This window comes from Panthera tigris, chromosome B3 (genome assembly GCF_018350195.1).
Source record: "Panthera tigris isolate Pti1 chromosome B3, P.tigris_Pti1_mat1.1, whole genome shotgun sequence".
Taxonomy (NCBI): domain Eukaryota; kingdom Metazoa; phylum Chordata; class Mammalia; order Carnivora; family Felidae; genus Panthera; species Panthera tigris.
In genome coordinates, this window is record NC_056665.1 from 73,615,360 (window position 1) to 73,640,955 (window position 25,596).

General features: G+C 46.6%; 2 protein-coding genes and 1 long non-coding RNA gene across 11 annotated transcripts; 1 reads left to right on the forward strand and 2 right to left on the reverse strand.

The window, feature by feature from the left end:
* Positions 1-530: 530 nt before the first annotated feature.
* On the reverse strand, positions 531-6,225 carry PPP1R3E (protein phosphatase 1 regulatory subunit 3E). The gene is made up of 3 exons (XM_042989412.1): positions 5,421-6,225; positions 4,633-5,173; positions 531-3,047 (listed from the first exon to the last, which is right to left on the reverse strand). Exons 1-2 carry the CDS (start codon positions 5,835-5,837, stop codon positions 4,751-4,753), a joined length of 840 nt encoding a protein of 279 aa, XP_042845346.1. The 5' UTR covers positions 5,838-6,225; the 3' UTR covers positions 531-3,047; positions 4,633-4,750.
* Positions 531-21,121, reverse strand: LOC107178934. Of its 6 annotated transcripts, none has more exons than XR_006218751.1 (6): positions 20,982-21,121; positions 19,556-19,640; positions 15,799-15,933; positions 11,806-12,062; positions 9,981-10,059; positions 531-2,985 (listed from the first exon to the last, which is right to left on the reverse strand). It is a non-coding gene; the product is annotated as an uncharacterized LOC107178934 (long non-coding RNA). The 6 variants fall into 6 exon arrangements; XR_006218749.1 differs by having other exon boundaries at positions 19,556-19,643; XR_006218752.1 differs by lacking the exon at positions 19,556-19,640 and having other exon boundaries at positions 531-2,748; positions 2,908-2,985; positions 20,751-21,121.
* On the forward strand, positions 10,495-25,248 carry LOC102971101 (bcl-2-like protein 2). Of its 4 annotated transcripts, none has more exons than XM_042989407.1 (7): positions 21,107-21,770; positions 22,139-22,253; positions 22,961-23,028; positions 23,345-23,451; positions 23,918-24,005; positions 24,094-24,245; positions 25,181-25,248. In XM_042989407.1, the coding sequence occupies exons 1-7, from the start codon at positions 21,420-21,422 to the stop codon at positions 25,218-25,220; spliced, it is 921 nt and encodes a 306-aa protein (XP_042845341.1). In that variant the 5' UTR covers positions 21,107-21,419; the 3' UTR covers positions 25,221-25,248. The 4 variants fall into 4 exon arrangements, with proteins under 4 accessions (XP_042845342.1, XP_042845344.1, XP_042845341.1 ...); XM_042989409.1 differs by lacking the exon at positions 21,107-21,770 and adding an exon at positions 21,899-21,993; XM_042989408.1 differs by lacking the exons at positions 21,107-21,770; positions 22,139-22,253; positions 22,961-23,028; ... (2 more) ...; positions 24,094-24,245; positions 25,181-25,248 and adding exons at positions 10,495-10,567; positions 10,865-10,952; positions 11,411-11,850; positions 12,413-15,209.
* Positions 25,249-25,596: the final 348 nt, after the last annotated feature.

Here is a 25,596-nt window from a genome sequence, read left to right on the forward strand (position 1 = left end):
TAATTTTTTCAAGGATACCTCACTTTAATCTATTGTTCCATTCCGGATTAGACAGAGGTCCTTGCTTTCCCTCTCCATCATATTTCTCATCTTTTGCCTTAGGGTTGCCCTTGATAGAGAAAAGGGCTTTCCTCTTCCCTCCAGTGCTTAAGGAGAAATGTAACTTAGATTGCCTCCTTAAGTAAGAATAGCCACCCCACCCCATCCAACGGGAAACTTAGGGCTTCTACCCAAGCAGTACCCTTTAACTGCACCAGGAATTGGCACTGGGTGCCAGGGAACTAAAGCTGGACCCTCATAACTTTCCCACCACTACCCAAAATGGTGGCAGGATTATACCGGGGTGTCTTATACCAGGGCTGTCCAACTCCTCCATATCTTCTGCCCATCCAACTTTTGCATAGCAATAGGACACCAGCAAATAGAGAAATGAGATGACCAAGAAATGGGGGTTGGGAGAGAGGAATCTTGCCTCTGGGTTTCTTGCCACCCTCCACCCCAAACAAACAATTTCTCAATATTATATGATATACTTTCATATTTTGACTTTATTTCACATATGAGGTCTTTTATCCAGAAGGAAGGGTAGTTGCATGTGGAAGCTGAAGTGAGGCACAGAACTAGTGGGTTTGGGGCCTAGTGAACATGGCTACACTGTGAACGGTATGAGGATGCTCTGGGAGGGCCTGATGAGAACAGTGGTTTGGGGGAATTCACAAAGCAAACTTTAATTTCCTCTCCAGGTTAGTCAATGGGTGGATTATACCATGTTTTTAGCAACTTCACTGTTCCTCAGCAATATCACCCAAAGAAGTGCCAAGACTGGGAAAACAAAGAAAACTACAAGTGCCTTTTGTTTCTTTTCATGCCTGGATGGGGAAGGGAATGGAAAGTAGCAGGAGAAAATGAAACATTTCTGATATCATCCCTTGCCATGAAAAATCGCAGATCTGACTATGTAGAGGCCTGTTTTATAGCCCAGGAATGGCATGTGTGCAGAAAGGTTGAGGGTAAGCCCCATCTTGAGCTGCACTAACAAATTCTCTGACCCTGCTGAAATCACTTCTCATCTCTGGACCTGTGTCCTCATCTGTAGTGGAGCATGGACCCAGTAATCTCCAAAGACAAGTTTTTCCTGGTCTCTGATTCTATGATCTTTGGATTGCAAGGATCCAGTGAAGCTCCAGAGAAACACAGATGTTAGAAGCAAGAAAATGTGGGAGTTAGATTGGAGAGTTCAGAAGTTATGGCTTATTGTGGCAATAAATGATGCGCTACATTCATAAAGAGAAACAAAAGAACAAGGAAGGCTATCAGACAGCTAAGTGTAGGAAGATATCTAAGGTCTGGATAGGAGAAACAGGCAAAGTGGTCCAGCTGTGTTGCTTCAAGGACCCAAGCCCCTGACCAGCGTAAGGTTTTTTCTTATATAACACTTCCTCGTCTATGGCTGACATGTTATATACACCAAATTGCTCCTGTTCATATAGTCATCAGCCTTTAGGGGAAAGTCCCTATCCCAATGCCTAACACATACCTTCCTAAAGATTTCACCGAACTCCTAGTGTTTCCCATATCAGATTAGACTGTCAGTTTACTCCCAGGCCCTGGGGCAGCTCTATATGGGAAAACTAGAAGATTCATGTGTTGGCTCCATAAAGCTGAGAATGGGGGGTGGGTGAGCCATGGTACTTCTTACTGAGAAAGCTCAGGGAAAAATGGATTATTCTTCATTCCATCTCCAACCAGTTTACGTTTATCTACTCAGTAATACCAGGGCTTGCAGAGAGGGTCCAGGCACAGACCATTCAGCAATTGTCCTAGTCAGGGATACTTTCTAGTGGAAACTTTAGGGATTGGTCAGTTCAAAACTATTTGGGGGAGTGGAAAGGGGCATGACACACCAACACGTGTAGAGAGTTGGTTAGGGCCAGGAGAGAATCCCAATGTATGGAAAAGCTTGAGTTCAGGTGGGCTCCCAAGTTCTCTAGCAGGCAGGCAGGATGGTCCCTTGCTGATTCTGCAGAGCTGGGACACTGGTACAGGAGACAGCAGCAAGCTCCTGGATGGAATTGGGACCCCTCAGTGCTTTGCCTTCTCTATGCCAGTTCAGGAGACTGGGAGGATAGGAAGGCAGAGCAGTTAGAAACTGTGGTCTTTTCCTAATAAGAGACTATATATGGCAAAGTTGTCAGTTTTGTTTTTAAAGGAAGAACTATAATCAAATGGTTATGCACAGAACCTCTGGAGATATCTTGAGTTCACAATCCCAGCTATGCCATTTACTAGCTATGTGATCTTGAACAAATTACTGAGCTTTTGTGAGCTGTTTCCTAAGCTCTAAAATAGGGATATTACTCAACTGATAGGGTTGTTTTGAGGGTTGTATTGCATGCAAGACACCAGATTTTAGCAGATAAGTAAATGTGAGCTATTATGATTGTTAATACAACATAATAATAATGCATACACATTAGGCAAGAGATTATTATACACTGAGCCTCAACCCAGTCTCCCTCTCCATCAACCTCCCTTGGGCTCTTCATTGATGACTAAAAAGCACATTGCTTTGTGGCTTCTAGCAGTTTCTTTCTTCACTCTGCTGGTACTTTGACCTGAAGGTGTTCCACAAGATGCATGAAATTCTTTGTTTTCTTCATTAGATAAGGGTGATGTTTAAGCCAGCATTTCTTTGAGAAGTGACTTGGAGTTCCTCTCTTTCGCCCATCTTCCTTCAAAGGACTAAGGCTTTGGACAGGAGGGGCAGGGTAACTAGCCCCCATACTGTGTTCTAAATGCATGTATGGGCTTTTGTGCATGCACTCTCTTAGTAATAAGGAGGAGGGGGATTCAGAAATTTTTGAGAAATTAGTTAACAGATAGAAAAGGGTGCAGGGAGCTGGTTACCTGGGAGCAGTTGTTCATGTGCATCAGGAACTGCTTCTTTTCCCTCTTCTCCTTTCTAGAAGACTGTCAAGAAGGAGCCTGAGGGAGGAAGGTGGATCAACCATGGTCTTGGAGAAAAGGAAGTGGGTTCTCCACCCCTTCTGGAGGGAGAAGGAACAGCAGAGATCAACAAGAATGAAGAGGGAGACAAATGGAAAAGAGAAAACGAAGGTAAATACCCTATATGCTAAAAGAGTGAAAGTGATGAGAGAGAGAAACAAACAAACAAAAAGGCAAAGAGCTTAGGAATAGGGTAACAGGAAAGGAAAAACTACCAGTAGAGGTTAACCAGGAGGGGAGACCTAAGGCATGACTGTGAATGGGTAGAAGAGTCCTGCTTTCCCATTTCACTTGCTCAGGGTATAGAACACACTGCCATCTTCTGGTGCCACTTAATTATTCAGTAGCTTTGTTTTTTTATTTGAAATGTTCTCCATTTCTTATATCCATAATTCTTTATCCTCAAGAGAGCCTCAACATTGTTTCCTTTCATCTCTGGGGCTCCCAAACATCATTTTCCCTAACAGAGATGCACCTACTCAAAGCTGTCTCAGAGCACCTAGACTGGGAGTCTGTGGGGGCAAGAGCAAAAGGCAAGGGGCAGAGGATGAGCTGCAGTTTGAAAAAGGTGTTGGAATACCATAAGGCTGCAAGCTGGTTATGGGATGCTTATTGGCCTCTGGAGTATCTGTGTCAAAAACTGGAGGACACATCCTTGGCCTCAGTCCAATGCTGGGATGCTTTGTGTTCTGACCTGTGGTACTCCAACTGTAGGTTGGAGAATGTGGCTTCTCATCCACACTCTGCCACTCAGTAGATCATAAAATGTCAGAGCAAGAATCGGCTGTATGAGATCACTTAATCAAAATCTAATTTCCCAAGTTGGAGACTGGGGCCCAGAGAGGTGAAGTAACATTGCCCAAAGTAATACAGCTAGTCAGTGACTCTTTCCTTCTGAGGCAGAATTAGAGTGATTCTTGTGACTCATTGTTCCTTGACAAATGCATTCCATAAAGCGCTTAGGGGTCATTAAAAGGCACCCCAGAAAGGTAAGGCTGGCATTTTTCTGGAAGCCCCTGAGTGTACCAACTCCTCAGGCACGACATTATTTGGCTACAAGGACAGGCCTGGAGTTGGTTTTGCCTTCATTTTAATCCCCAGGACTGCCTGGGGGCGGTGGGGGTCTGCCATCACTCCCCAGCCAGTCAGGGGAGAATGAAGCCTGGGATCTTCGGGAATAACAGGGGACTTATCCTGGGACTTAAGCAAGGCAATTATGGCTGAGTTAAAGCTTAGGATGAGCAGGGCTAGGGACCTGAGGGGGCAAAGGCGGGTAAGAGAGGGAATAAGCTGGCACTCCAAATGACTTCAGTAGGGTGGGCTCATATTTCAAACATAATACTTCCTCAATCCCAAAGAGATAACCTTAACCTTCAGCTTCCTAGGCCTGACGAACGCACTTACTTTCTCCCAGTGCCAGCTCACGGAATAGGACATCATCATCAACCCCCATCTTGGCTTTTTTTTCCCTAATCCCCCCAGAGCCTTTTCTGGTTTTCTTTCCTATATGCGTTTGGTTGCTATCACTCACATCCAACTAATGTTTTACACCACCTCCCAACCTTCCTCGATTCCGCCCACTCCCACACCCCTTTGAATTCTCCCGTCCTCCTCGCCCTCCCCCACTTGACTCTCTTGGACAGCTCCCAGCCAATTTCGGTTTCTTTCGTTCTTCCCAGCCAAATCTTCGGGCTCCCCCGGCCCCTGGGTGCCTTTGCTTTTTGCGCCGTCGGCCGCAGGAGTCTCAGATAAAGTGGATCCAGCCCTGGGGCTCCGGGGCTCCGCCACTCCCGGGGTGCTCGGGCCCCCGTAGAGCATAGTCACGGCCGCCGTTGTTGTCCCAGAACTCGTGGCCGGTCACGCGGTAGCGCAAGGCGAAAAGCAGGGCGCCCCCAATGGGTGGCGCCGGAAGGCGGAAGGCGAAGCGATCCGCGCGCGGCGGGGGCGGGGCCGGACCGGCGTAGGAGGCGGGGGCCTCGCGTTGGCTCCGCCAGCCGTCAGCGCTCCAGCGCACACTCACGCGCTTCTCGTAGGCAAGGTCCAGCACACGCGCGCTCCCGGCCACGCCCAGCGGTCCCGCCTCGGCGCGTTCCAGGCAGATGCGCTGCGCCTGCAAGCGGGCGGCGAAGCCGGGCTCGCTGGCCGGCTCTAGGGCGGCGCGCGCCTCCTGAGGGGGTGGGGAGGAGAGGAGAGACAGGGGGCGGGGTCAGGGTGAGGCACTGGACCAATCCGAAGCGGACCCCGGCGTCCAGCAGTCGGAGTGGAGCCCAGCTGGGAGAGTGGCACCAAAAGGGATGAGCGAGAACAAGCCTAGGGTTGGGAATGGAGATGGGTGTTCCTTGCTAAATCGGCCGCCTGCTGCGACCGGGTAGGGGAGGTGCCGGGGAAGGGGCGTGCCGATGCCGCCCGCCTACCTGGAGGCCGCGGGCGCGAGGCTGGCACGGCGCGAAGTGGCGGAGGGCGTCTCTCTGCAGCTGAACTTGCACGTGGCGGGGCACCCGGGGCAACTCTCCGGGGCGGAATCGGCGCACCGCGGCCAGCTCCAGCCCAAGCGCGTCGGCGAAACGCACTCTCTTGCGGGTGTCGGGGCTGCGGCTGCGAGGCACCCGAACTCCGCCGCCTCCGGCTGGCGCAGAGAGGGCCCGGCGACCCCGACTCGGAGCGTGAGCTCGGGACCGGGCCCCGAGGCGCGTCCCGCCCTCGCCTGGCTCCACCTCCGGCTCCTCCTCGAGGCTGGGCCGCTGGCTGCGGTAGTAGGCACGCTCCGTCAGCGCGGCTATGAAGCTCAGGTTGCGCGGGATGTCGGTGCGGGGGGGCCGCTCTCGAGACATGGCACCCCCCGCCCTGGCGGAGCCCGCCCGCAGCGCCGCGGCGCTGCTCTGCCTTCTCTCGCCCGACCGCCCGGCGTCCTCGCTGGAGCTGCCCCTCGCGGTTGCGTACTCTCCTTGCTGTCACCTCCAGGATCCCCCACCTCCTGTAGCTCTGCCTCCCCTCCGTGACTACCTTTCCTCCCGCTCTGGCCGTCAGCTCCCAGGGTTTTGGACCATCATCTCTTGCCTCCTGCGAACTGTCTGCTCTGAGCGTGCGCTCAGCGGCGCTCACCCTCTGGTCCCGCGGCCCTCTCGGTCCCGGCCCCCGCCCACAGTCCTCTGACAGGTGGCTCCCCATCTGTCTTCGCTGCTTTACCAGGGGGCGGGGATCTACCCTTTCGGTCCTGAGTGAGACCACTCAGGTTTTTTGTTTTTAAACGGCCTCAACCTCTCCGGCACAGGAAGAGTTAATGCTGGGAGACCAGAGTAACCTTTCCTTTTCTTGCAGAGGATGGTTCAAAATACCCAGTGTGTGACTTTCTCTTCAGGGCTCACCGTTTTCTTTTCTAAATCCTAGGCTCCAGGTTTGGGAGCGAGGGTGACAGTGGGTGCACAGAAGGGAGGGTCATGAAAACTAGGTAGTATCTCAAATAGCTGAGATGTGACCCTCAAAAGGGTGGGGTGGTCAATTGGTAAAGAGTTCTGAACTGAGTTGTGGGAAACCGCTCTGGTCTCACCTCTGATGATATTTTGCTGTGTGACCTTGTGCAAGGCATAACTTCTCTGGACCTCAGTTTTCTCATCTGTGAAAAAGTGGATTAGAGTTCTGATCTCTAACCCCACTGCAAGGCCTTTGAGGGCAGAGGGTGTGTCTGATTCCTGGTCAGTTACAGCACATACTAGGCTCTCAAATTATTGAATGAATGGACACACAACTCTTTTGGAGCTACAACTGTGGGGTTCTAGTTCCAGTGGGAGCTTCCAACAGGGGCACAGCGCTGGCTTTTTTTCTCCTTCATTTTGTTCTACATTAGTGAAAAAAGATGTGAAGTATTTTGTATAGTTTTTTTCCCCTAAATTCCGATTTTTTTTTTTTTAGGTTTATTTAGTTATTTTGAGAGAGAGAGAGAGTGCAAGCAGGGGAGAGGCAGAGAGAAAATCCCAAATATTCATCGAATCCCCTAAATTCCCTACTGATTTTGTATAACACTTACAATGTACTAGGTACAGTTTTAAGAGTTTTACAAATATTAACCCATATAAACAGCCATCAAAATAGCAGGGAGTATTATTATGCCTACTTGACAGATGAGAAAATTGAGGGAGAGAGGAGATAGGACTCTTGTCCTGGGTCATGTACATAATAATTGAGGAGCTGGGATTAGAACATCAGCAGTCCAGCTCTAGAGCCCACTCTCGTACCCACTTGGTTCTATAAGATTAAAACATTTAGTAGTAGTAGTTAACATCTTCAGAGTATTGTAATGAGGAATCTTAGAGTAGAAATGGACTTTCTTTTTTTTTTTTAAATGTTTATTTTTCAGAGAGAGAGACATCAAGTGGGGAAGGGCAGAGAGAGAGAGAGAGAGAGAGAGAGAGAGAGAGACAGTATCTGAAGCAGGCTCCAGAAACCTTGAGATCCTGACCTGAGCCAAAGCCAGATGCTTAACTGAGTGAGCCACCCAGGTGCCCTAGAAATGGAATTTCTAAATTTAAAGCAGCAGGATAGTTTAACTGTAAAATCCCAAGTGACTGAGTTGGAAATAAACAGTGAGACACATACTATCTTATACAATTCATTCCTGTTTGCATTTTAACTCCACTATTAACCTTAGCAAAGCCAGGAGGGCTATTGAATTTTATTTTCCTATTTTATACACACACACATATATATATATATATATATATATATATATATATATACACACACACACATACACATATATATGTATATGTATATATATGTGTATATATACATATATATGTATACACTTTTCCTATTTTAGACATTATACTAATTTGTGTTAATCATTTTAATTATATTTTATTTTTTTATTTTTTATTTGTTTAAATAGAGATCTAGAGAGCAAATGGGGGAGAGGCAGAGGGAGAGGGAGACAGAATACCAAGCAGGCTCTGCTGCTGTGAGCGCAGAGCCTGACGTGGGCTCAAACTCATGAGATCATGACCTGAACTAAAATCCAGAGTTAGCCACTTAACTGACTGAGCCACCTGTACTCCCCTACAGTCAAGCATTTTGTAAAACTTTCTTCCACATAACTATGTAAGGAGCAATAAATTAAATGTTGTAAAATAAAAACTGTCTTCCTTGCTCTTGTAAAATGTATCATTGAAGGAATAGATAAGGTTCAAAGTGGGCCTATATGGCCTGAGGTTTTCTATTAAAACACTTTTGCTTTGTCTATAGTTTGAATTGCCATTCCTTAGCTCCATAATATTGGTCTGGGAAGATTCTTGAGATACACAGCTTTGGACCAGGTATAATTTGTGTTGGTCCAGCTGCTATGTTCTGGCTGCTCAGACTGACACTGAACCTCTATTCCAAATCAATCTTTGTTTCTTTCTTTTTTCTTGTTTTCCTCTTTACAGTTCAGTCTTTGTTTCTTAAATAGCCACTATGGTTATCTTCAAGCATCAGTGTTGGCCTACTCAATAACTGGCCAGAGGCATTGAATGATTTGTTCAATAAACATTTACTGAGGGCTTATTAGGCCAGAGGGACATAAAAGTGAATAAAATTCTGTTCCTGCTCTCACAGAGCTTATAAATAAATGGGCAGGCATATAGAAATATATTTGGATCCTGAGACTTAAAAATGTTTTTATTTCAAGTAAGTGTCTTAGAAGAAATTAGTATTGCACAGGAAGGACTGGACTAGGTTATTCTCTAAAGAAGAAGGCAGACTTGCTGGTGGCAGCTGGAATGATCAGCCTAAGAGCAAAGAAGAAATGAGGATGGTTGAAAGGATACAGTCATAAAGGTGTGGAATCTGCTGTACATTCAGAATGGAAGGGATAAATGAGTTTAGACTTGTAAATGGTGTTAAAACAACATTGATTACCTGAAGCAGAAGAGATGACGTTATAGCAATATAGGTAAAGTTAAGACAAACTTGAAAGTGAGACAAAATTGAGGGGTACCTAGGTGGCTCAATTGATTAAGTGTCTGACTTCAGCTCAGGTCATAATCTCGTGGTTTGTGGGTTCGAGCCTTGTGTCCAACTCTATGCTGACAGCTGGAGCCTGGAGCCTGCTTGGGATTCCGTGTTTCCCTTTGTCTCTGCCCCTCTCCTGCTCGTGCTCTCTCTCTCTCTCACACACACACACACAAAAATAAATAAACATTAAAGTCAGACAAAATTGAGTACAATTTCTAAGTATATGGCTTTGGGTAAATTACTTAACCTCTCCAAGCCTCACTTTCTTCACCCACAGAATGGGGATAAAACAGCATAGGGATTGGTGTGAGGATAAAATATCATGCACAAAAAGAAAGCACCTAATTAGCTATTAGCTATTAGCTATATTAGCACCTAATAAGTCCTCAAAATGTATTAGTTGTTACGATCATTGTTACAGATATGACCTTTCTTCTCCAGTGACTGTAGGGGCAGGTAGGAATATCAAGACTTGAACTGGAGGTAGAAGCAAAGGGAACCAGCAGGAAAGGAGAACTGGGTTGCCTCTTTCTAGCCTCTGGCTAGAGATCCCTCTAAATGGAGCCTAAGGAAATGCCAGCTGCAAGAGCCAGCGGGGCCCAGGGGCCCAGTCAGAATGCTCAAGGGCCCTCCTGAGGATCACCTGTGGTCAGACTGCTTCATATCCTGTGAACTGTTTTGTATAAATATATTGCCATGTATAAATAATAGGTGTATCTATCTATCTATCTATCTATCTATCTATCTGAAAGGGTAAACAGAAACCTTGACATTGGTAACCTCCAGGAAGGGAGGTGGATTTGTGCAAAGGGTAGAAGGAGGGAGATTGAGGACTCGTATTTTTTTCCCCTTATACCTTTATATTGTTTGAACTTGTCATAATGAGAATAAGTTCACGTGTTGAGTAAAGAGAAGTAAAAAGAAAACCAATCTGATTACAAAAAAAAAAAAAAAAAAAGAAAAGAAAAAAGGTGAAGAAAAGTTACCTGCAGAAACTACTTGCGATCCAAGTCTTGATGCCTGGTTAAAGCCCCAGCCTCTGAAGCGACTACTGGGTTAAAGTTCCTGGAGAAAAGAGGAAGTGAGATGTCCGGTGTCTATGTCATGTCTGCCAGTACCACAGGGCGAGGCACCTGGCAGGCAGCTCCCACTGGAATGAACTGCTCCTCTAATTCAGGCATCCACTCTAAGGCTGGAAAAATTCAACAAGTGCGTGGAACATCAGAGACCTTCTGGAAATGCTGAATTTGCTCCGAGGTTTCCTGAGGTCTAGCCGGCTTCTCTGGGCAGTCTTCAGGCTCAGGAGCCCAACCTGGCCCTCTGTCTCCTCTCCACCCTGCTCTCTTGGCCTCCAGCAGCCCTCTCTCTTCCGGAGTTGTGGCCTTCCCAAGCTTGCTTCCCAGCTCCGCCCCTCTCTCTGGACGCATCTCTGGGCCCCATCATCACCCGGCGCCGGGCCCTCCCTCCCACCCCCCTTTCTCCTCCCTCCTTCCTTCCCTCCCTTCCTCCGTCTCTCCCTCCCTCCCAGCTCCTGCACCAGGAAACGGCCCGGATCCTGGCAGCGGCCTGACCCGTGAGATCCCTAACCTGGCAGGCAGGAGGGGTTGGAGACTTGCTGAGGGTGGGGGTAAAGGAGGAGCTGGGCTGTTGGATTGCACTGGGGGGAGCCGGGAGTAGATACGGTGTCAGCAGGAAGCCCTTGGCCCTGGGTTTCCTGGGAGGACAGTCATTAAACATGGATTCGGCCACACAGCTGGTAGAACGTTGGGGGCAGGGGCCGGTCCCGGGAGCTGCACCCCCAGCCTTCTCTGTCCAGACTGTGATCCATGGCCTTCCCCGCCTAGCTCTGCTCTCCCCCTCCCCTTCCCAGGGCTCCACGCTGGCCAGGAGGATGAAAGGCCCCAGCTGGGGGCTCCTTGCCACCAGCGCTGGGTCCTAAAAGCTGCCATCCAGGCTGGGTGAGTGTCCCCTTCCTTCTCTGTCCCTGGCAGCCCTTTGCTTCTCCCACCTTTTCCTTCAGCTCCTGTCTCCTCCCCCATCTTGTGCCTCTGCCAGCATCTTCACATCTTCCCTCTGGGGAGGTACTAAGACCCTAAGCTAAAATGGTGTGTATTGTGGAAAGGGGGTTTGTAGGGGGGTTATAGAGTTGGTGTTTTTTTTATTATGGAAAGAATCTGAAGTATTTTAAAAATAAAATTTACTTGTTTTACATTTAATTTAACACATTACAAATTAATGGTCAGCCCCTCATGCTCTGGCCTCTCACCTTGACTTAATTCCCACATTCTTGCTCCTCCCTGCTCAGTGGTCTCTGAGCATTTCCTCCCACCTCTCACTGGGTTGGCCAAGCCTGAAGTGCCCCTTCTGGCTCTCTGACCATATATTCATGCCAGTCTTTCATCCTTGACTCTTACAGCTGCCCGGATGGCGACCCCAGCCTCAGCCCCAGACACACGGGCTCTAGTGGCAGACTTTGTAGGCTATAAGCTGAGGCAGAAGGGTTATGTTTGTGGAGCAGGCCCTGGGGAGGGCCCAGCAGCTGACCCACTGCACCAAGCCATGCGTGCAGCTGGAGATGAGTTTGAGACCCGCTTCCGGCGCACCTTCTCTGATTTGGCAGCCCAGTTGCATGTGACCCCTGGGTCAGCCCAGCAACGCTTCACCCAGGTCTCTGATGAACTCTTCCAAGGGGGCCCCAACTGGGGCCGCCTTGTGGCCTTCTTTGTCTTTGGAGCCGCACTGTGTGCTGAGAGTGTCAACAAGGAGATGGAGCCACTTGTGGGACAAGTGCAAGAGTGGATGGTGGCCTACCTGGAGACACGGCTGGCCGACTGGATCCACAGCAGTGGGGGCTGGGTAAGAAGCTTCTCAATTGCTGCTCTGCACACCCCTCTGCAAAGATGGTCTCCAGAGGGAAGACAGGGGTTCTGGCTGGAGGCTGGGGTCTGAGTCTCCCTATTTGGGTGGAATCAGATGCTCTTACCATGGGTGTCACGCACTCCAGGGCTGCCATGCAGTCATCACTGGATGGGCTCATGGTCCAAAGCAGAGGACAGAATACACAGTGCCTGCAGGGAAATGGCATCCAGCCATCAGGAGCTTTTTACACCAGAGTATGTGGCATGGGCGGGGGGGTGTCAGGGGGTCAGGAAAGCCTTGGCAAAGGATGCCAGTTCTGAGCAAAATGTTTGGCCAGGGAAAGGCTGGGATTCACTTGAGGCAGAAAGGGCAAATGAGCCAGGCGCTCATGGGGGATGATCGGGGCTTGCAGCCAGTAGAGCTTTGGCTGGAGAGGAGCTGGGTATGGGGTAGTGCTTGTAGTGGATGGAACTGGAACTCTTCCTCTCCTCTTTCCTCCACTCTTTCCTCTCCTGATATCCCTTTCTCCTTTCTCTCCTACTTCCCTTCTCTCCCACAGGCGGAGTTCACAGCTCTATACGGGGACGGGGCCCTGGAGGAGGCGCGGCGTCTGCGGGAGGGGAACTGGGCCTCAGTGAGGACAGTGCTGACAGGGGCCGTGGCACTGGGGGCCCTGGTAACTGTAGGGGCCTTTTTTGCTAGCAAGTGAGAAAGTCCAGGGCCAGGTGGGGCTAGGTGTAGTTGGGGGACAAGAGAGCAGGAACAGAACAAGAGAAATGCCCTTGGAAGAAGTGGGTGAATGGATGGGCATGGAATGGGGATGGGAAGGGGCAGGGTACTGTGGGAAGGAGCTGTGTGTGCCAGCCAGGCAGTCGGAAGGATGAGCTGGAGACATTAGGGGATGTGTTTGGAAAGCGAGCAGGCCAGGAGATGGAGGCATTCCAGGGTTGGGAGGAGGTGGGAGAGATCATGCCTATAGGTATAGGAACACAAAACTATAACTAGAGCTTACTTTGTAGCCCTAAAGAAGGAGGATTTGCATAAGGGGTTGTGTCTCCATTGGATGAGTGAGATTTGGGGAAAAACACCAAAGGCACATCCCTTTGGAATGGAAGCTTGGAGTTCTCAGGTGATAGGGAGAGGTGGCTGTGATGTTGGGCTGCTTGGACATGTGTATGCATGTGCACACGTGCTTGTGTGCATGCTAGGCTGCTTGTCTAACATGGTGGCGGCCGTATTCACAGAGAAAACATTCCCTGTTGAAGTGGCAAGAACAAGGGGCAGCTCTCTGCCCCTCCTCCCAACTCCCTCCTCCCCCTCTCCTTGTCCTGATGCCTCAAGGCTATGGGAAAAACACTGTATCCAGAAGAGGGCTTTGGGCACTTTTCCACAGAAAGTCATTTGCAGGGCTTTGGAGATAAGTTTTGTAGCTGGCCCTGTTGCTTCACCGTCCCTATTCCTTGTGCATCATGCACTTGCTGCTGCCTCCTGGGCTCTGACAGAAAACAGGGCCGTGGAGCCTGCAGTGGGAGTGGGTGGGGAGCTGGACCTACCTGCCGCCCTCCTCTCCCACTGGGGCACACTGGTGCCTAAAGTGTTCCCTGTCTCTGGGACCTTCTGTACCCAAACTCAAACTCTAAATTGGGACTCTAATTTTCCTTGTGAGTGTGTGGAGGTAAATGCTGATCTAGAGTACAGTCTGGGTCTTGCACTGTGTCTCAGTGAGACTGTTGATGCCTTGAGAGGAACATTCCAGCTCTGAACCCCATAGGTGTGAGGGTGACCTATACTCCGTGACTGGCCTATTCCGTGTAGTGGGCTTTGGTGCTGCTTTATCAAGGGCCAGATATATGGGTTCTAGAGTACCTACCATGACCTAGAAGCATTTATATTTTCTTTGAAGCCACGCTGTTTGCATGGGTGTTACTTGTCTGTACCTCTGAGTCTGAGGACATTAACTTTAGAGCTCACAGTCCTCTAGAACAGATTCCACTTATAGCTTTTTCTTTTGAGAAAGAAATGATTTCACTCCAGATGCATGCCCTGAGCCAGACCTCACTGCTGCACTTCCCAAGGTGCTAAAATTGCTGCTCTCCAATGCTGACTTCAGACACAGTGCTCTAGAACCCTGCCCTTGATCCTGAGCACTGATCAGCTTAGCTAGACCATGGTTGACTCTTCTTGGGATTTTCATTTGGTCCCAAAATGTGGCAACATAGTTGTACTCACAAGAATGTGGGACCAAAATTGGCCTCAGGTGTTTAGCCCAGACTTTTGCTTTTGAGAGAGGGCTGCACTTTTTAATGGTATTTATAGGGGAGGTGGAAGACTGCATGTGCCACTTGGTCCATCGTGAGTATGCTGATACCAGAAACTCAGAGCTGGTCTGTGGCAGGCAGTTGGGGTGGGGTGGGGGGTCTCTGACTTGCTCAGGACAAACTAGACCAGTGGTTTTCAGGCTGCTTGGCAGAGCCCTGAGGTTTCCTAGGGGTTGCCTCAGGAGGCCTTGGGGAGGTGAAGGGAGGGGGTGCTGAGCAGGCTGGGCTACTTGTCCTTAAACAGAATAGCTCCCCTTGTAGCTGTCTTACATATCGGGGTTCAGGGTAAGATTTTATTTGCATTAAGGGGTTTGCTGCTGAAAAAAAAGTTGGAAAACCACTGACTAGACCATCAGTTCCAAATTGGAGCCTGTGCTCCCCCAGGTTTGGGGCAGACTCCACCCTCCCCTCTACCACAAGACCACCTATCCCTGTTAACTCTCCTGGGGGCCTTTAGCAAACAGGAGCAGCAGGGACCGTGGTCAGGTAACTGAAATGCCCTGCTCTGAGGCCTTCACACCTTGGTAGAAGGAGAAGTTGTTTTCTGAAAGGGTAAAGGGCTTGGATTCCCAGAAGCATAGCTTGAATGGGACCGTAGTGGGCAGTTTTGATCTGTCCTGTTCTTGAGGGGCAATGGAAACCCCAGAGACTCGTCTGTCAGGGAAAACTAGAGACTCTTCTAGAGCCATATAGTTCCTTGGGATTAGCTCTTGGCCAGGAAGGCTGAGTATGGCTCCCAATTTTTAAATCTATTTCATTTTTTAAAAAATAAGGGAAATAAATCTAATTGCCATTTTTCAGAGATTAAATAGGTAGAGAGGGTGTTTCTTGCTCTCCAGAGCCCAAAGGGACATATAGGGATTTTGCTTAGGCCAAGGAAGGAGCAGAAGTAGGGCAACTAGGTCCTGCGATTATTAATCCTACTCCCCACTTATTCTAGGGTATATACTATTTTACTTTTTTAAATCATAAAATGGCGAGAGAACAGATTTGGTTAGTTTAGAAGAAAAGAAAAAGCTCTATAAATATAAATATATATTCCTGTATTTTTATTTAATAATTTATAAATATCAAGTTCATTTGACTTTTATTTTTGTGTAATATGTAATGGTCGTATTAAAAAAAAATAAAGCCCAGAAGTTTAATGAGAAGGACTGAGCAGGGTTTGTGACTTCTACACTCTATAGCCTGGTGTCAGGACATTTCTTGATCTAATCATCTCTTCGTGACCTTGTTAATGGCAAGAATTAGAGTAACAAGGACTTGGGAAAGTGTTGAGACCATAAAGAAAAGAAAATCAGAGTTGTTCCCCATCTCCTAACCCCTGCCAAATGCCCAAAGCCAAGAGCTCCATCTATGTCAACCCAAATCTTTTTTTAATTTTATTTATTTAAAAACAGGTTTTTTTAAGTTTATTTATTTTTGCGAGAGAAAGACAGAGTGCTAGTGGGGGAGGAGCAGAGAGAGGAGAAGAAAAGAGAAACACAGAATCTGAAGCAGGCTCCAAGTTCTAACTGACTGAGCCACCCAGGTGCCCCTATGCCAACCCAAATCTTAAGAGGGTGTGTATATACAGTACTTTGGGATGGCTATAAACAAAAAACAAACCAAAACAAGGAAAACTTACCCCAAATCTTTGTGTGATGGTGACCAAGTCCTCACTTGTGGTTCGGCCTCTAATGACAATGAGCATTTCTCCCCATTACTCACTTCACTTCTGATATTCATTAACATAACATTTCATGTTATGAAGTGATAAATGCTATAAAGAAAAATAATTCATTAGCATGGAATTAGGAAAGTGTAACTGTAAATTTCAATGTTAAATAGAATAGTCAGGGAAAACCCTCATTTCTAAGGTGACTTGTGAGGAAAGTCATGAAAAATGAAATTGGAAAAATATTTTTATTGATACGGAAAGATGTTTCTATCTTGGTAAAAAAGAAAATAGAAAACAATATATACAGTATGATCCCACTTTGCTAAAATAAATATGTAAATATGTGTGTGTGTACATGCCTCTGTATGTATTTATGTACTGAAAATTTCAGGAAGGATATATGCCAAAATATCATTAGTGATTATCTGTGGGTGTTGGATTTTACTGGTGTTTTATTTTGTTCTTTTTACTGTCAGTATTTTCTGATTTTTTTTATAAAGAACACATATTTCTGGTACAGCATATTAAAATAAGTTTAAGTTTTTAAAAAGTTAACGAAGCAGAATAGAAAATAAGCAGCCCAAAGGAGGTTCTTTCTCATTTAAGTGCACACCTCACTTCCCTGCAAGGACAGACCTAAGGAATTAAGGTAGGCGAGGCTAGACTTTGCATTAGAAAATAATTGAGAGTTGGCTCCACGATAGAGGTAAGTATACGATCAAGGTTTCAAGGTTCTGTATCAGCACTGTCCAACAGAAATATAACGCAAGCCATATATGTAGTTTTACATTTTCTAGTAGTCTCATTAAAACAAAAAGGAACAGTTATAAAACTAATTTTCACAATGTTTTACTTAGCCCAGTGTAAAAATTATTACAGTTTAAACCTATAATTAATATTAAGTAATTATTAATTTATTTTACAGTCTTTTGTTCATACAGAGTCTTGCAATTCCGTGTATATTTGATACTTTCAGTACATCTCCAGTCAGACTACTCATGTTCCAAGTGCTCAAACCATTTGTGACTAAGAGGTACCATATTAAATAACGTAGTTCTAGGTTATAGAGAATTATTGCAGCATGCAAAAAAAGCAAGAGTTAAAAGCAGGAATGAAACTACCAAAAAGCCAAGTATTTATGTTGTTTAGTAAGAAAACTTTTCCCTTTTGTACAGAACTGGAGTTGCCCTCATCCCCTTTTAGTGATTTAATTCTTTTTTTTTTTTTTTTTTTAAGTTTATTTGAGAGAGAGAGAGAGAGAGAAAGAGAACGCACACATAGTGCATGGGAGGGGCAGACAGAGAGGAAGAGAGAGAATCGTAAGCAGGCTCCGCACTGTCACCATGGTGCCCGATGCGGGTTTTACACTCACAAACCATGAGATCCTCTGACCTGAGCTGAAAACAAGAGACAGACACTTAACCGACTAAGCTACCCAGGCACCCCTAATTCTCCTTTTTTTCCACTATCCATTCACTTCTATTAGCACACGTTTCCTTCTTCTGGCACACAGCATCAATGAGTTTCCATTTTCCCAAAATTCCATGGCCCTCTATTGAGAGGTTACTAATGAAGGAAAATTATACTCATAATGGGTAGATTTCACATCATTGCATAATAATTTTTTACAAATTCATTCTTAGAAACTTATCTCTTTGATGTTCTCTATGCATCAACAACAGGTAAGATATTAAAATTATTACGGAAGATCATTAATGCAGTTACCATTTATTGAATACAGAGTGATGGGCAATGAGAATACAAATATAATTATGATGATGTCCCTGCCTTTTACAGTTTACAGTCTAATAGGGAAGTATCTTACTTTACAAGTCACCATTCAAATATCTTTTTAAATGTGTTTGTAAAAGTAATCATGCTTATTAGAGTAATTTGGGAGTTGGAAGGTTTTTTAATTTTAAACAAAAATAATATATGATATTGTGGAAAAAAATCATAGAACATAGAAAATTATGAGTCAGTTATAATCCTACTACTCAGAAATTACTACTATTAATATTTTGGCGTATTTCTTTCCCATCTTCTGTCCGTGCTTATATTTTATGATCATACTGTATATACAATTTTCTATACTACAATTCTGCTTACCATTATATTGCAGTTTTTCCTTGTTACTAAAAATGTTTTGAAGGCATAATGACCATATAAAATTACATCTATGTGTATATAATAATTTTCCTGAGTATGCCACTTGGACATTCAAGTTGCTTACATTTTTTTCACTCTGATGAATGTCTTTATTCTCAAATGTTGATCCAGTTTTTAGATTATTTCTTTAGAGCAGATCATAAGAAATACAATTACTGGTTTAAGAATCTCAACATTTTGAAAGCTTTTAGTACATATTACCAAAGGAAACATCGAACTGATTCTTGCTCCCTTTTTTCCCCTGAAGTCCAAGTTATTTATTTTTTCAGTCCAAATTATTTTTTTTATTTTAATTTTCTTAAATGTTTATTTATTTTTGAGAGAGAGAGAGAGAGAGCGAGCATGAGCGGGAAGAGGCGGAGAGAGTGGGAGACACAGAATCCAAAGCAGGGTCCAGGCTCTGAACCGACAGCACAGAGCCCAACAAGGGGCTCAAACTCACAAACTGCAAGATAATGACCTGAGCCGAAGTTGGAAGCTTAACGGACTGAACCACCCAGGTGCCCCAGTCCAAATTATTTTTTTAAAAACTAAGACATCATAATGATACTTTAATCATACTTTATATACAATTTTATATTTACTTCTTTGGCCTAACATAATTACTTTTGCATGTTATTACACACTATGTGTAAACCTTTTAATAGGTGCATAATAATCTTTGGATATAATAACAACTTGCCTAAACATTTGTCTATTGTGGGAATTTAGTCTTTTTCCGAATTTCAACATCATACATAATGTAATTTTTGTGTATTAAAGCAGACCTTGTAATAATTTTGACCTAAGTTTCGAAAGTTGGCTCTGAATTCCCTGCTCATTTTTTTCTTTTTTTAAAAAATTAAAAAAAAAATTTTTTTTTTACATTTATTTATTTTTGAGAAACAGTGAGACAAAGCGTGAGCGGGGGAGGGGCAGAGAGAGGAGACACAGAATTTGAAGCAGGCTCCAGGCTCTGAGCAAGCAGTCAGCACAGAGCCTCATGTGGAGCTTGAACCCACAAACTGTGAGATCATGACCTGAGCAGAAGTCGGACGCTCAACCGACTGGGCCACTCAGGCACCTCCAAAATTTTTTAAAATGTTTATTTATTTTTGAGAGAGAGAGAAAGAGAGAGAGATAAGCAGGGGAAGGGCAGAGAGAGGGAGACACAGAATCTGAAGCAGGCTCCAGGCTCTGAGCTATCAGCACAGAGCCTGACACAGGGCTCTAACTCCTGAATGGGGAGGTCACGACCTGAGCTGGTCAGATGTCCCACCACTTTTTACCACCTACTCACTGCTAATTAGTTCCATGACTTGGGTGTTACTTCACTCTTTCTTCATCCCTAAAACAAGTTATAGTTTTGGCAATATTTGCTTCATAGAGTTGTTAAGGATTCAATGAGATATAATAAGGAATCTAGGATTGTACCTATTACAAAATCAAGTGCTCAACAAAATTAGGATTTGAAGCATTATTTAAAAAATCACATTTCCCTTGATTTGCCTGATTAGCTTAAATCAGGCACCAATAAAACATCAACATCTTGATTAGGTTAAGATTAGTAGAAAACCTTTTTCTTCCAGCGACTTCACAATCTTTTAGGGTTTGTCTTCCGTGCTCACGTTAGTTCTCCCAGACCACTGGAGCTGCGATGGCTGCTGAAGTAATTTTCAGTGAAATTTTAAGAACTATGACTCTGCTCAGAATTCCCCTGTTCCTGAGGTAAGGATTTTTGAGAAGTGAGGGTGAGGGGAAGAATGGGGTATATTGAAAAGCTTTTGACTTTTTGGTTTGCTAACCGATATCTCCTCTTGTCCAAATCCCTGCCCCAGCCATACACATCCTATTGGGGTTGTCTGATTTAACTAATTTGAATGGCCTCATTTGAATCTGGCTGTCAAATCGTAGCTTGGTCTGGCCACAAATAACCCTTTTGCAAACTTAACACCGTCATTCCTTACTTTTTAAAAAACGCGTAGTAACACTGCTACAATAGGGCAACCCTGCTTTCCAGGACTAGGTCTCATTGGTTATCTCAGAGTACAAACGTGTGTTGGGAACCTGCGAGGAGGAATTCCTCTGCGGACTGAAGGAAGGTTTGGGGAGTGGGAAAGCCTTGAAAAATGAGGGTGGCACCCAGATCCCCAATAAATGCAAACATTTATTGGACATCTATTATGTACAAAGCATACTGCCCCACAGTGGGGTTGCAAATATAAGTAGGATCCAGCCACTCATTCCCAAACTCACAATGCAGGACAAAATGAGCGCACAGTGGGAGTAGGCCTGCTTGTCATGGGAAAGGAGGGGGTAGTGAAAGGTTCTTCAGTAGAGGCGATGCTGGGGCTTGCAGTGTACATGGGTACATTGCGTGTAGAGGTACAGACCTGTGTGCAGGTACACCCCCCTGGAACGAGAAGGGTGGAAATAACATTTGCGAAGTAGGCTGGTCCTGAGATCTCTTAAGGCCACGGTAAAGTTTTATTTTTACCGGGCCAGCAAAAGGGAGCCGGCTCTAAGTAGCGGCGAGGCTTGGAAAGATGACACTGGAAGCTGAGAGACCTATTAGGGAGCTGTAGCAAACAGTCCAAGAAAAAGGCTAAAACTGGAGCATGAACAGGGGTTTGTAAAGTATGCCTGTGCAAGGAAGACAGATCAGACAGGGCTAGTAGCTCTGGAGTGAAGATTCCTCCCTGCTTTTTGGTTTGGGAGAACTGGTTGGTGGATGTTGGTACCAATAACCTGGATGGGAAAAGTAAGCTTACTGGAGAGCGCCATTCAGAACCTCCATTTCCAGCAACATCCCATCTACTGATTCTTTCCTGGTCAGCAAACCAGATTCCAGAAACTGCCTCAATGTTTCCGGCCTCTGCCTTCCAACAGCTCTCTACTTGGCAACCAGTAGTGTCAAAATGGCGGCCTCCCTAAGGACTAGTCATGTGACCTCGGGTTTCCCTTGATGGAAGCCTGGCCGTCCGTTGCGGGGCAAGGTTCACCTGTCACGAAACGGGTGTTAGCCCTTCAAATCCCGCGAGCCAATCGGCATCTGAGACTGCCGGTGCGGCAAGGCGATCGGAAGACTGGTTCTTTCCCCTCACCCAGCCAGCAGCCAATCCCCGAACGTCATATACTTCGCGGATCCGCCTGGAGGCGGGGCGGGAAGCAGGAATGTCGTCACAGCTCTGGCGGTATTGTTACCTAAGGACTTGAGAGGAGGTGGGACATGTGTTGATTGACAGACCAATTCCCCTACCGGGATTTGAGAATTTGGTGCAATATCCCGCCTTAAGGGTGGGATCTTATTTGATTGTCAAGTAATATTCCCCAATGGAGTCCTAGCTGGTGGTGACGGGCAGGCTGCTAGACTAATGAATCCTCGGCGTGCCCGGCGCAGTTCTCCAATCGCCGGGCGGCGGGCCCCAGTCTGAGCGGCGATGGCGGCGGCGGCGGCGGCGGCAGCAGCAGCGGGGGCTGCGGGCGGTCGGGGCTCCGGGCCGGGGCGGCGGCGCCATCTTGTGCCCGGGGCCGGTGGGGAGGCCGGGGAGGGGGCCCCGGGGGGCGCAGGGGACTACGGGAACGGCCTGGAGTCTGAGGAACTGGAGCCTGAGGAGCTGCTGCTGGAGCCCGAGCCGGAGCCCGAGCCCGAAGAGGAGCCGCCCCGGCCCCGCGCCCCCCCGGGAGCTCCGGGCCCTGGGCCTGGCTCGGGAGCCCCCGGCAGCCAGGAGGAGGAGGAGGAGCCGGGACTGGTCGAGGGTGACCCGGGGGACGGCGCCATTGAGGACCCGGTGAGGGAAGGAGGGCGAACGAGCAGGGCCGTCCGTGTCACGGGAGGCCCAGAGCTCGGGCGAGCGGGAGGCAGGCGGGAGGCAGGCGGGAGGCAGGCGGGGGGTGGGGGTGGGCGGGGAATAACGTGGCTGGGGCAGGGCCGGGGACGGATTCTCGACCGCCAGAAGGGGCCTAGCCGGGTTGATTCGGGCGTTATGGGTGCTTAGTATTGTTTTAGAGAAGGTAGCTTGCTTTTCTTTTCATCGTGACCCGTGTGTGGGGCGAGGGAAATGGCCGAGCATGAGGCCGCGCTCGGACGGAGAGCTGGGCGCAGCCCTTGCGTTGGTTCCTGTTAAGCTCTTCTCCATACCCTCTCCACTCATTGTAGGAGCTGGAAGCGATCAAAGCTCGAGTCAGGGAGATGGAGGAAGAAGCCGAGAAGCTAAAGGAGCTACAGAACGAGGTAGAGAAACAGATGAATATGAGTCCACCTCCAGGCAATGGTGAGTAACTGGCGGTTGCACGCGGAACCCGGGTCCTCGGAAGGGTTATGCGAACACGGGTTGTATGGGATTAGATGCTCGGGACTTTGAGGCTGCTTGTCTGAGCAATTACTGGGCAGGTGCTGTGGTCATTGTCCATTGTGTGTTCCTCTGACCTTAGTGAGGCAAAAACCTGTTTTGATGATGGTAATCTTGTGCCTTTCTTTGTCCTTTTTACATGTGTGTTGCTCTTTGTTCTTTATTCTACCTCTACTCTTTGTGGAGGTTTCCAATTGGCATTTGACCTTCAAGGCTCATGGTTCTTCTTTTAGTTTGAGACCTTTTAAGAGTCCTAAGAAATTGCTCCACTACAGGGGGCTTTCCCTTTAATCCAGAAATGTTGAGTTTGGGTTCCCTTGATTTTGTTCACTTTTCAAATGATTTCACTCAAAGTTATTCAATAAACAGGGACTTGGTTTGGGGGAAGGAGGGAATTCCTGTACTGTTCTCTCTGGTTTTTAGGACTGTGTTAATCTGTTGCTGATTTGTCAAATGTTCACTGAGTACCTATTGTGTGTTAGATGGTATTCTTGATAATGGGTACAGCAGGGAACAGAGCAGACCTAAATCTTTGCCTTCACTGTAGCACTGGTGGTGGGAGGGGTACATTTATTGGTCAAATAGAAAACTAGCTTTGTTTTCCCCTCCGATTTCTTTTTTCTTCAAAGCTGGCCCAGTGATCATGTCCATTGAAGAGAAGATGGAGGCTGATGCCCGTTCCATTTATGTTGGCAATGTATGTATTAGGGCCCTGATTAGTGTTGGGGGAAGCTCTTGTTTTGGGAGTTGCTTAGTAGGAGTATTGAAAGGAACATCTCAAGGATAGGTGGTGGATTTGGGGAATATTGGGAGGGTTTGGAGGGGGTAAAAGGTACTGGTGATCAGCAGAGGCTTTAGGGTTGGGAAGAGAAAAGGATTAATTTCTTAAAGAATCAGATTTGATGTGCCTTGGTGTATATGGTGGCCCAGCCCAGAGGCTTGGCGGAGATACCTGTTGAGATGGGAGCTTGTTTGCCCAGTACCTGTGAAACATAACCCCTTTATCCCCACAGGTGGACTATGGTGCAACAGCAGAAGAGCTGGAAGCACACTTTCATGGTTGTGGTTCAGTCAACCGTGTTACCATACTTTGTGACAAATTTAGTGGCCATCCTAAAGGGTAAGTAGGGAAGTAAGTTGAGGTCATTTTAATCACATTTTAAAAGTAGACAAAATGTTTTATATTGAACAGTAAGTTAACTTGCTGTTAAAGTAAGTGGTGTTCATCTTATGAGGAATTAATGGAGATATATATCAGGAGTTGCACGTAAATGCTTTCAGAGGCCTTTAGATAAAGATGAAGGTTAGTGTGGGTGTATTCATGAGCTAGAAGAGAGAGGGACAGCTTCTGCTTAGCCCTAACTGGTTCTGCTATATGGAAATCCAGGCCCTGTGGATACTGTTTTATAATTTTCCAAGAGTAGCTAGAAATTTGGATTGAAATCTTGCATTTAAGAATTTTTTGAAAAGTAATAAAAAAATGTGGATGTGTTATTACTTGAGTAAAGCATGCCTAAAAATTGGATTTGACACGTAAGCTGCTTTTTTAAACTTCAGATAGATAAAATGACTATTATTCTTTTCAGGTTTGCATATATAGAGTTCTCAGACAAAGAGTCAGTGAGGACTTCCTTGGCCTTAGATGAGTCCCTATTTAGAGGAAGACAAATCAAGGTAAGCCCCATGCCCATTGCTGTTCTGGTTCTGTGTAAACTCTCCAGGCTTATTCTGAGGCTTTTTGTTGTACATCTGTCACTGTCAGGTGATCCCAAAACGAACCAACAGACCAGGCATCAGCACAACAGACCGGGGTTTCCCACGAGCCCGATACCGTGCCCGGACCACCAACTACAACAGTTCCCGCTCTCGATTCTACAGTGGTTTTAACAGCAGGCCCCGGGGTCGCGTCTACAGGTCAGGATAGATGGGCTGCTCCTCTCCCCCCGCCTCCCATGAGCCCTGTATGTTTCCTTCTCTCCTGATCTGAGGAATCTCCCTCACTTACCCTCCCCTTGGTCTCCAGGGACTTGGTCTCCTGCCTGTGCAGGGTGAGGAAGGTAGTTGCAGGCCAGGCCAGGAGGCCAGTCTCATCATCGTTTTCTGGAGCAAGAGTTGGTGATAAGGGCTGGATCTCTCCACTTTGTTCTGAGAGATGGTTCTTCCCCCAGCCTTTTTTCCCTTGAGAGTTGGTGGCAGTGAAGGTGTTTACAAAACAGGCCAGGAAGAATGGCCTCAGAGTAGTGAAGGCACTGCTTGGACATTTGCTACTTTTCCCAGAGTTAAGGAGGAGTTGAAGATTGAACCTCCCTTGGAAGAATACCAGAGGCTAGTTGATCCTTTTCAACAGCCATGTGGGAGGATAATGAGATACTTTTTAACTGAGCCAGTGTTTTACAAGGTTAACTTTTTCTCTGGGCCTAGTGTGATGCCCATGTTGTTGCTTTATTATCGTCTCTCTGCCTTTAAATAGACAGGATAAGCATATAGACCTTGGCTTTTCATAAGATTTACTTATCTACTCCCAGGAGTTAGGGAGGATCTGATGGTGAAGGCCTGGGGTTTAGAGCTGTGGAGAACTGACTGAAAAGTGGATAAACAATAAGTCCGTTTTCTTGCCCCTAGTATCTCAGATATGCTTTTTTGCCAATGGCAAGGTATTCTGTTAAATTGTCCCCTCCCATTTGCCAGGTGTGTCACTATTTCTGGGATAATGGGGTCAGTTTTAGGATACTTGGAAACTTCTTTCCCCCCATTCCCTGCACTATAACTGGGGCAAGGGCCCATGGGGAGGGGCTTGTGCTGACTCTTAAGTGATTATGTTAACACCTAACTCTCCTTCTTTCTTCCAGGGGCCGGGCTAGAGCGACATCATGGTATTCCCCTTACTAAAAAAAGTGTGTATTAGGAGGAGAGAGAGGAAAAAAAGAGGAAAGAAGGAAAAAAAAAAAAGAATTAAAAAAAAAAAAAAGAAAAACAGAAGATGACCTTGATGGAAAAAAAAATATTTTTTAAAAAAAAGATATACTGTGGAAAGGGGGGAGAATCCCATAACTAACTGCTGAGGAGGGACCTGCTTTGGGGAGTAGGGGAAGGCCCAGGGAGTGGGGCAGGGGGCTGCTCATTCACTCTGGGGATTCGCCATGGACACGTCTCAACTGCGCAAGCTGCTCCCCTTGTTTCCCTGTCCCACTTCACCACCTTGGGGGCTGCTCAAGGGTAGGTGGGCATGGGTGGTAGGAGGGGTTTTTTTACCCAGGGCTCTGGA

Coding starts and splice junctions, on each gene's coding strand:
- PPP1R3E (XM_042989412.1), bottom strand. CDS start 5,837: ATGTCTCGAGAGCGGCCCCCCCGCACCGACATCCCGCGCAACCTGAGC. Junction 5,174..5,420: donor CTCGCGCCCGCGGCCTCCAG/GTAGGCGGGCGG, acceptor CCACCCCCTCAG/GAGGCGCGCGCCGCCCTAGA.
- LOC102971101 (XM_042989407.1), top strand. CDS start 21,420: ATGGCGGCGGCGGCGGCGGCGGCAGCAGCAGCGGGGGCTGCGGGCGGT. Junction 21,771..22,138: donor ACGGCGCCATTGAGGACCCG/GTGAGGGAAGGA, acceptor CACTCATTGTAG/GAGCTGGAAGCGATCAAAGC. Junction 23,029..23,344: donor GTTCCATTTATGTTGGCAAT/GTATGTATTAGG, acceptor TTATCCCCACAG/GTGGACTATGGTGCAACAGC.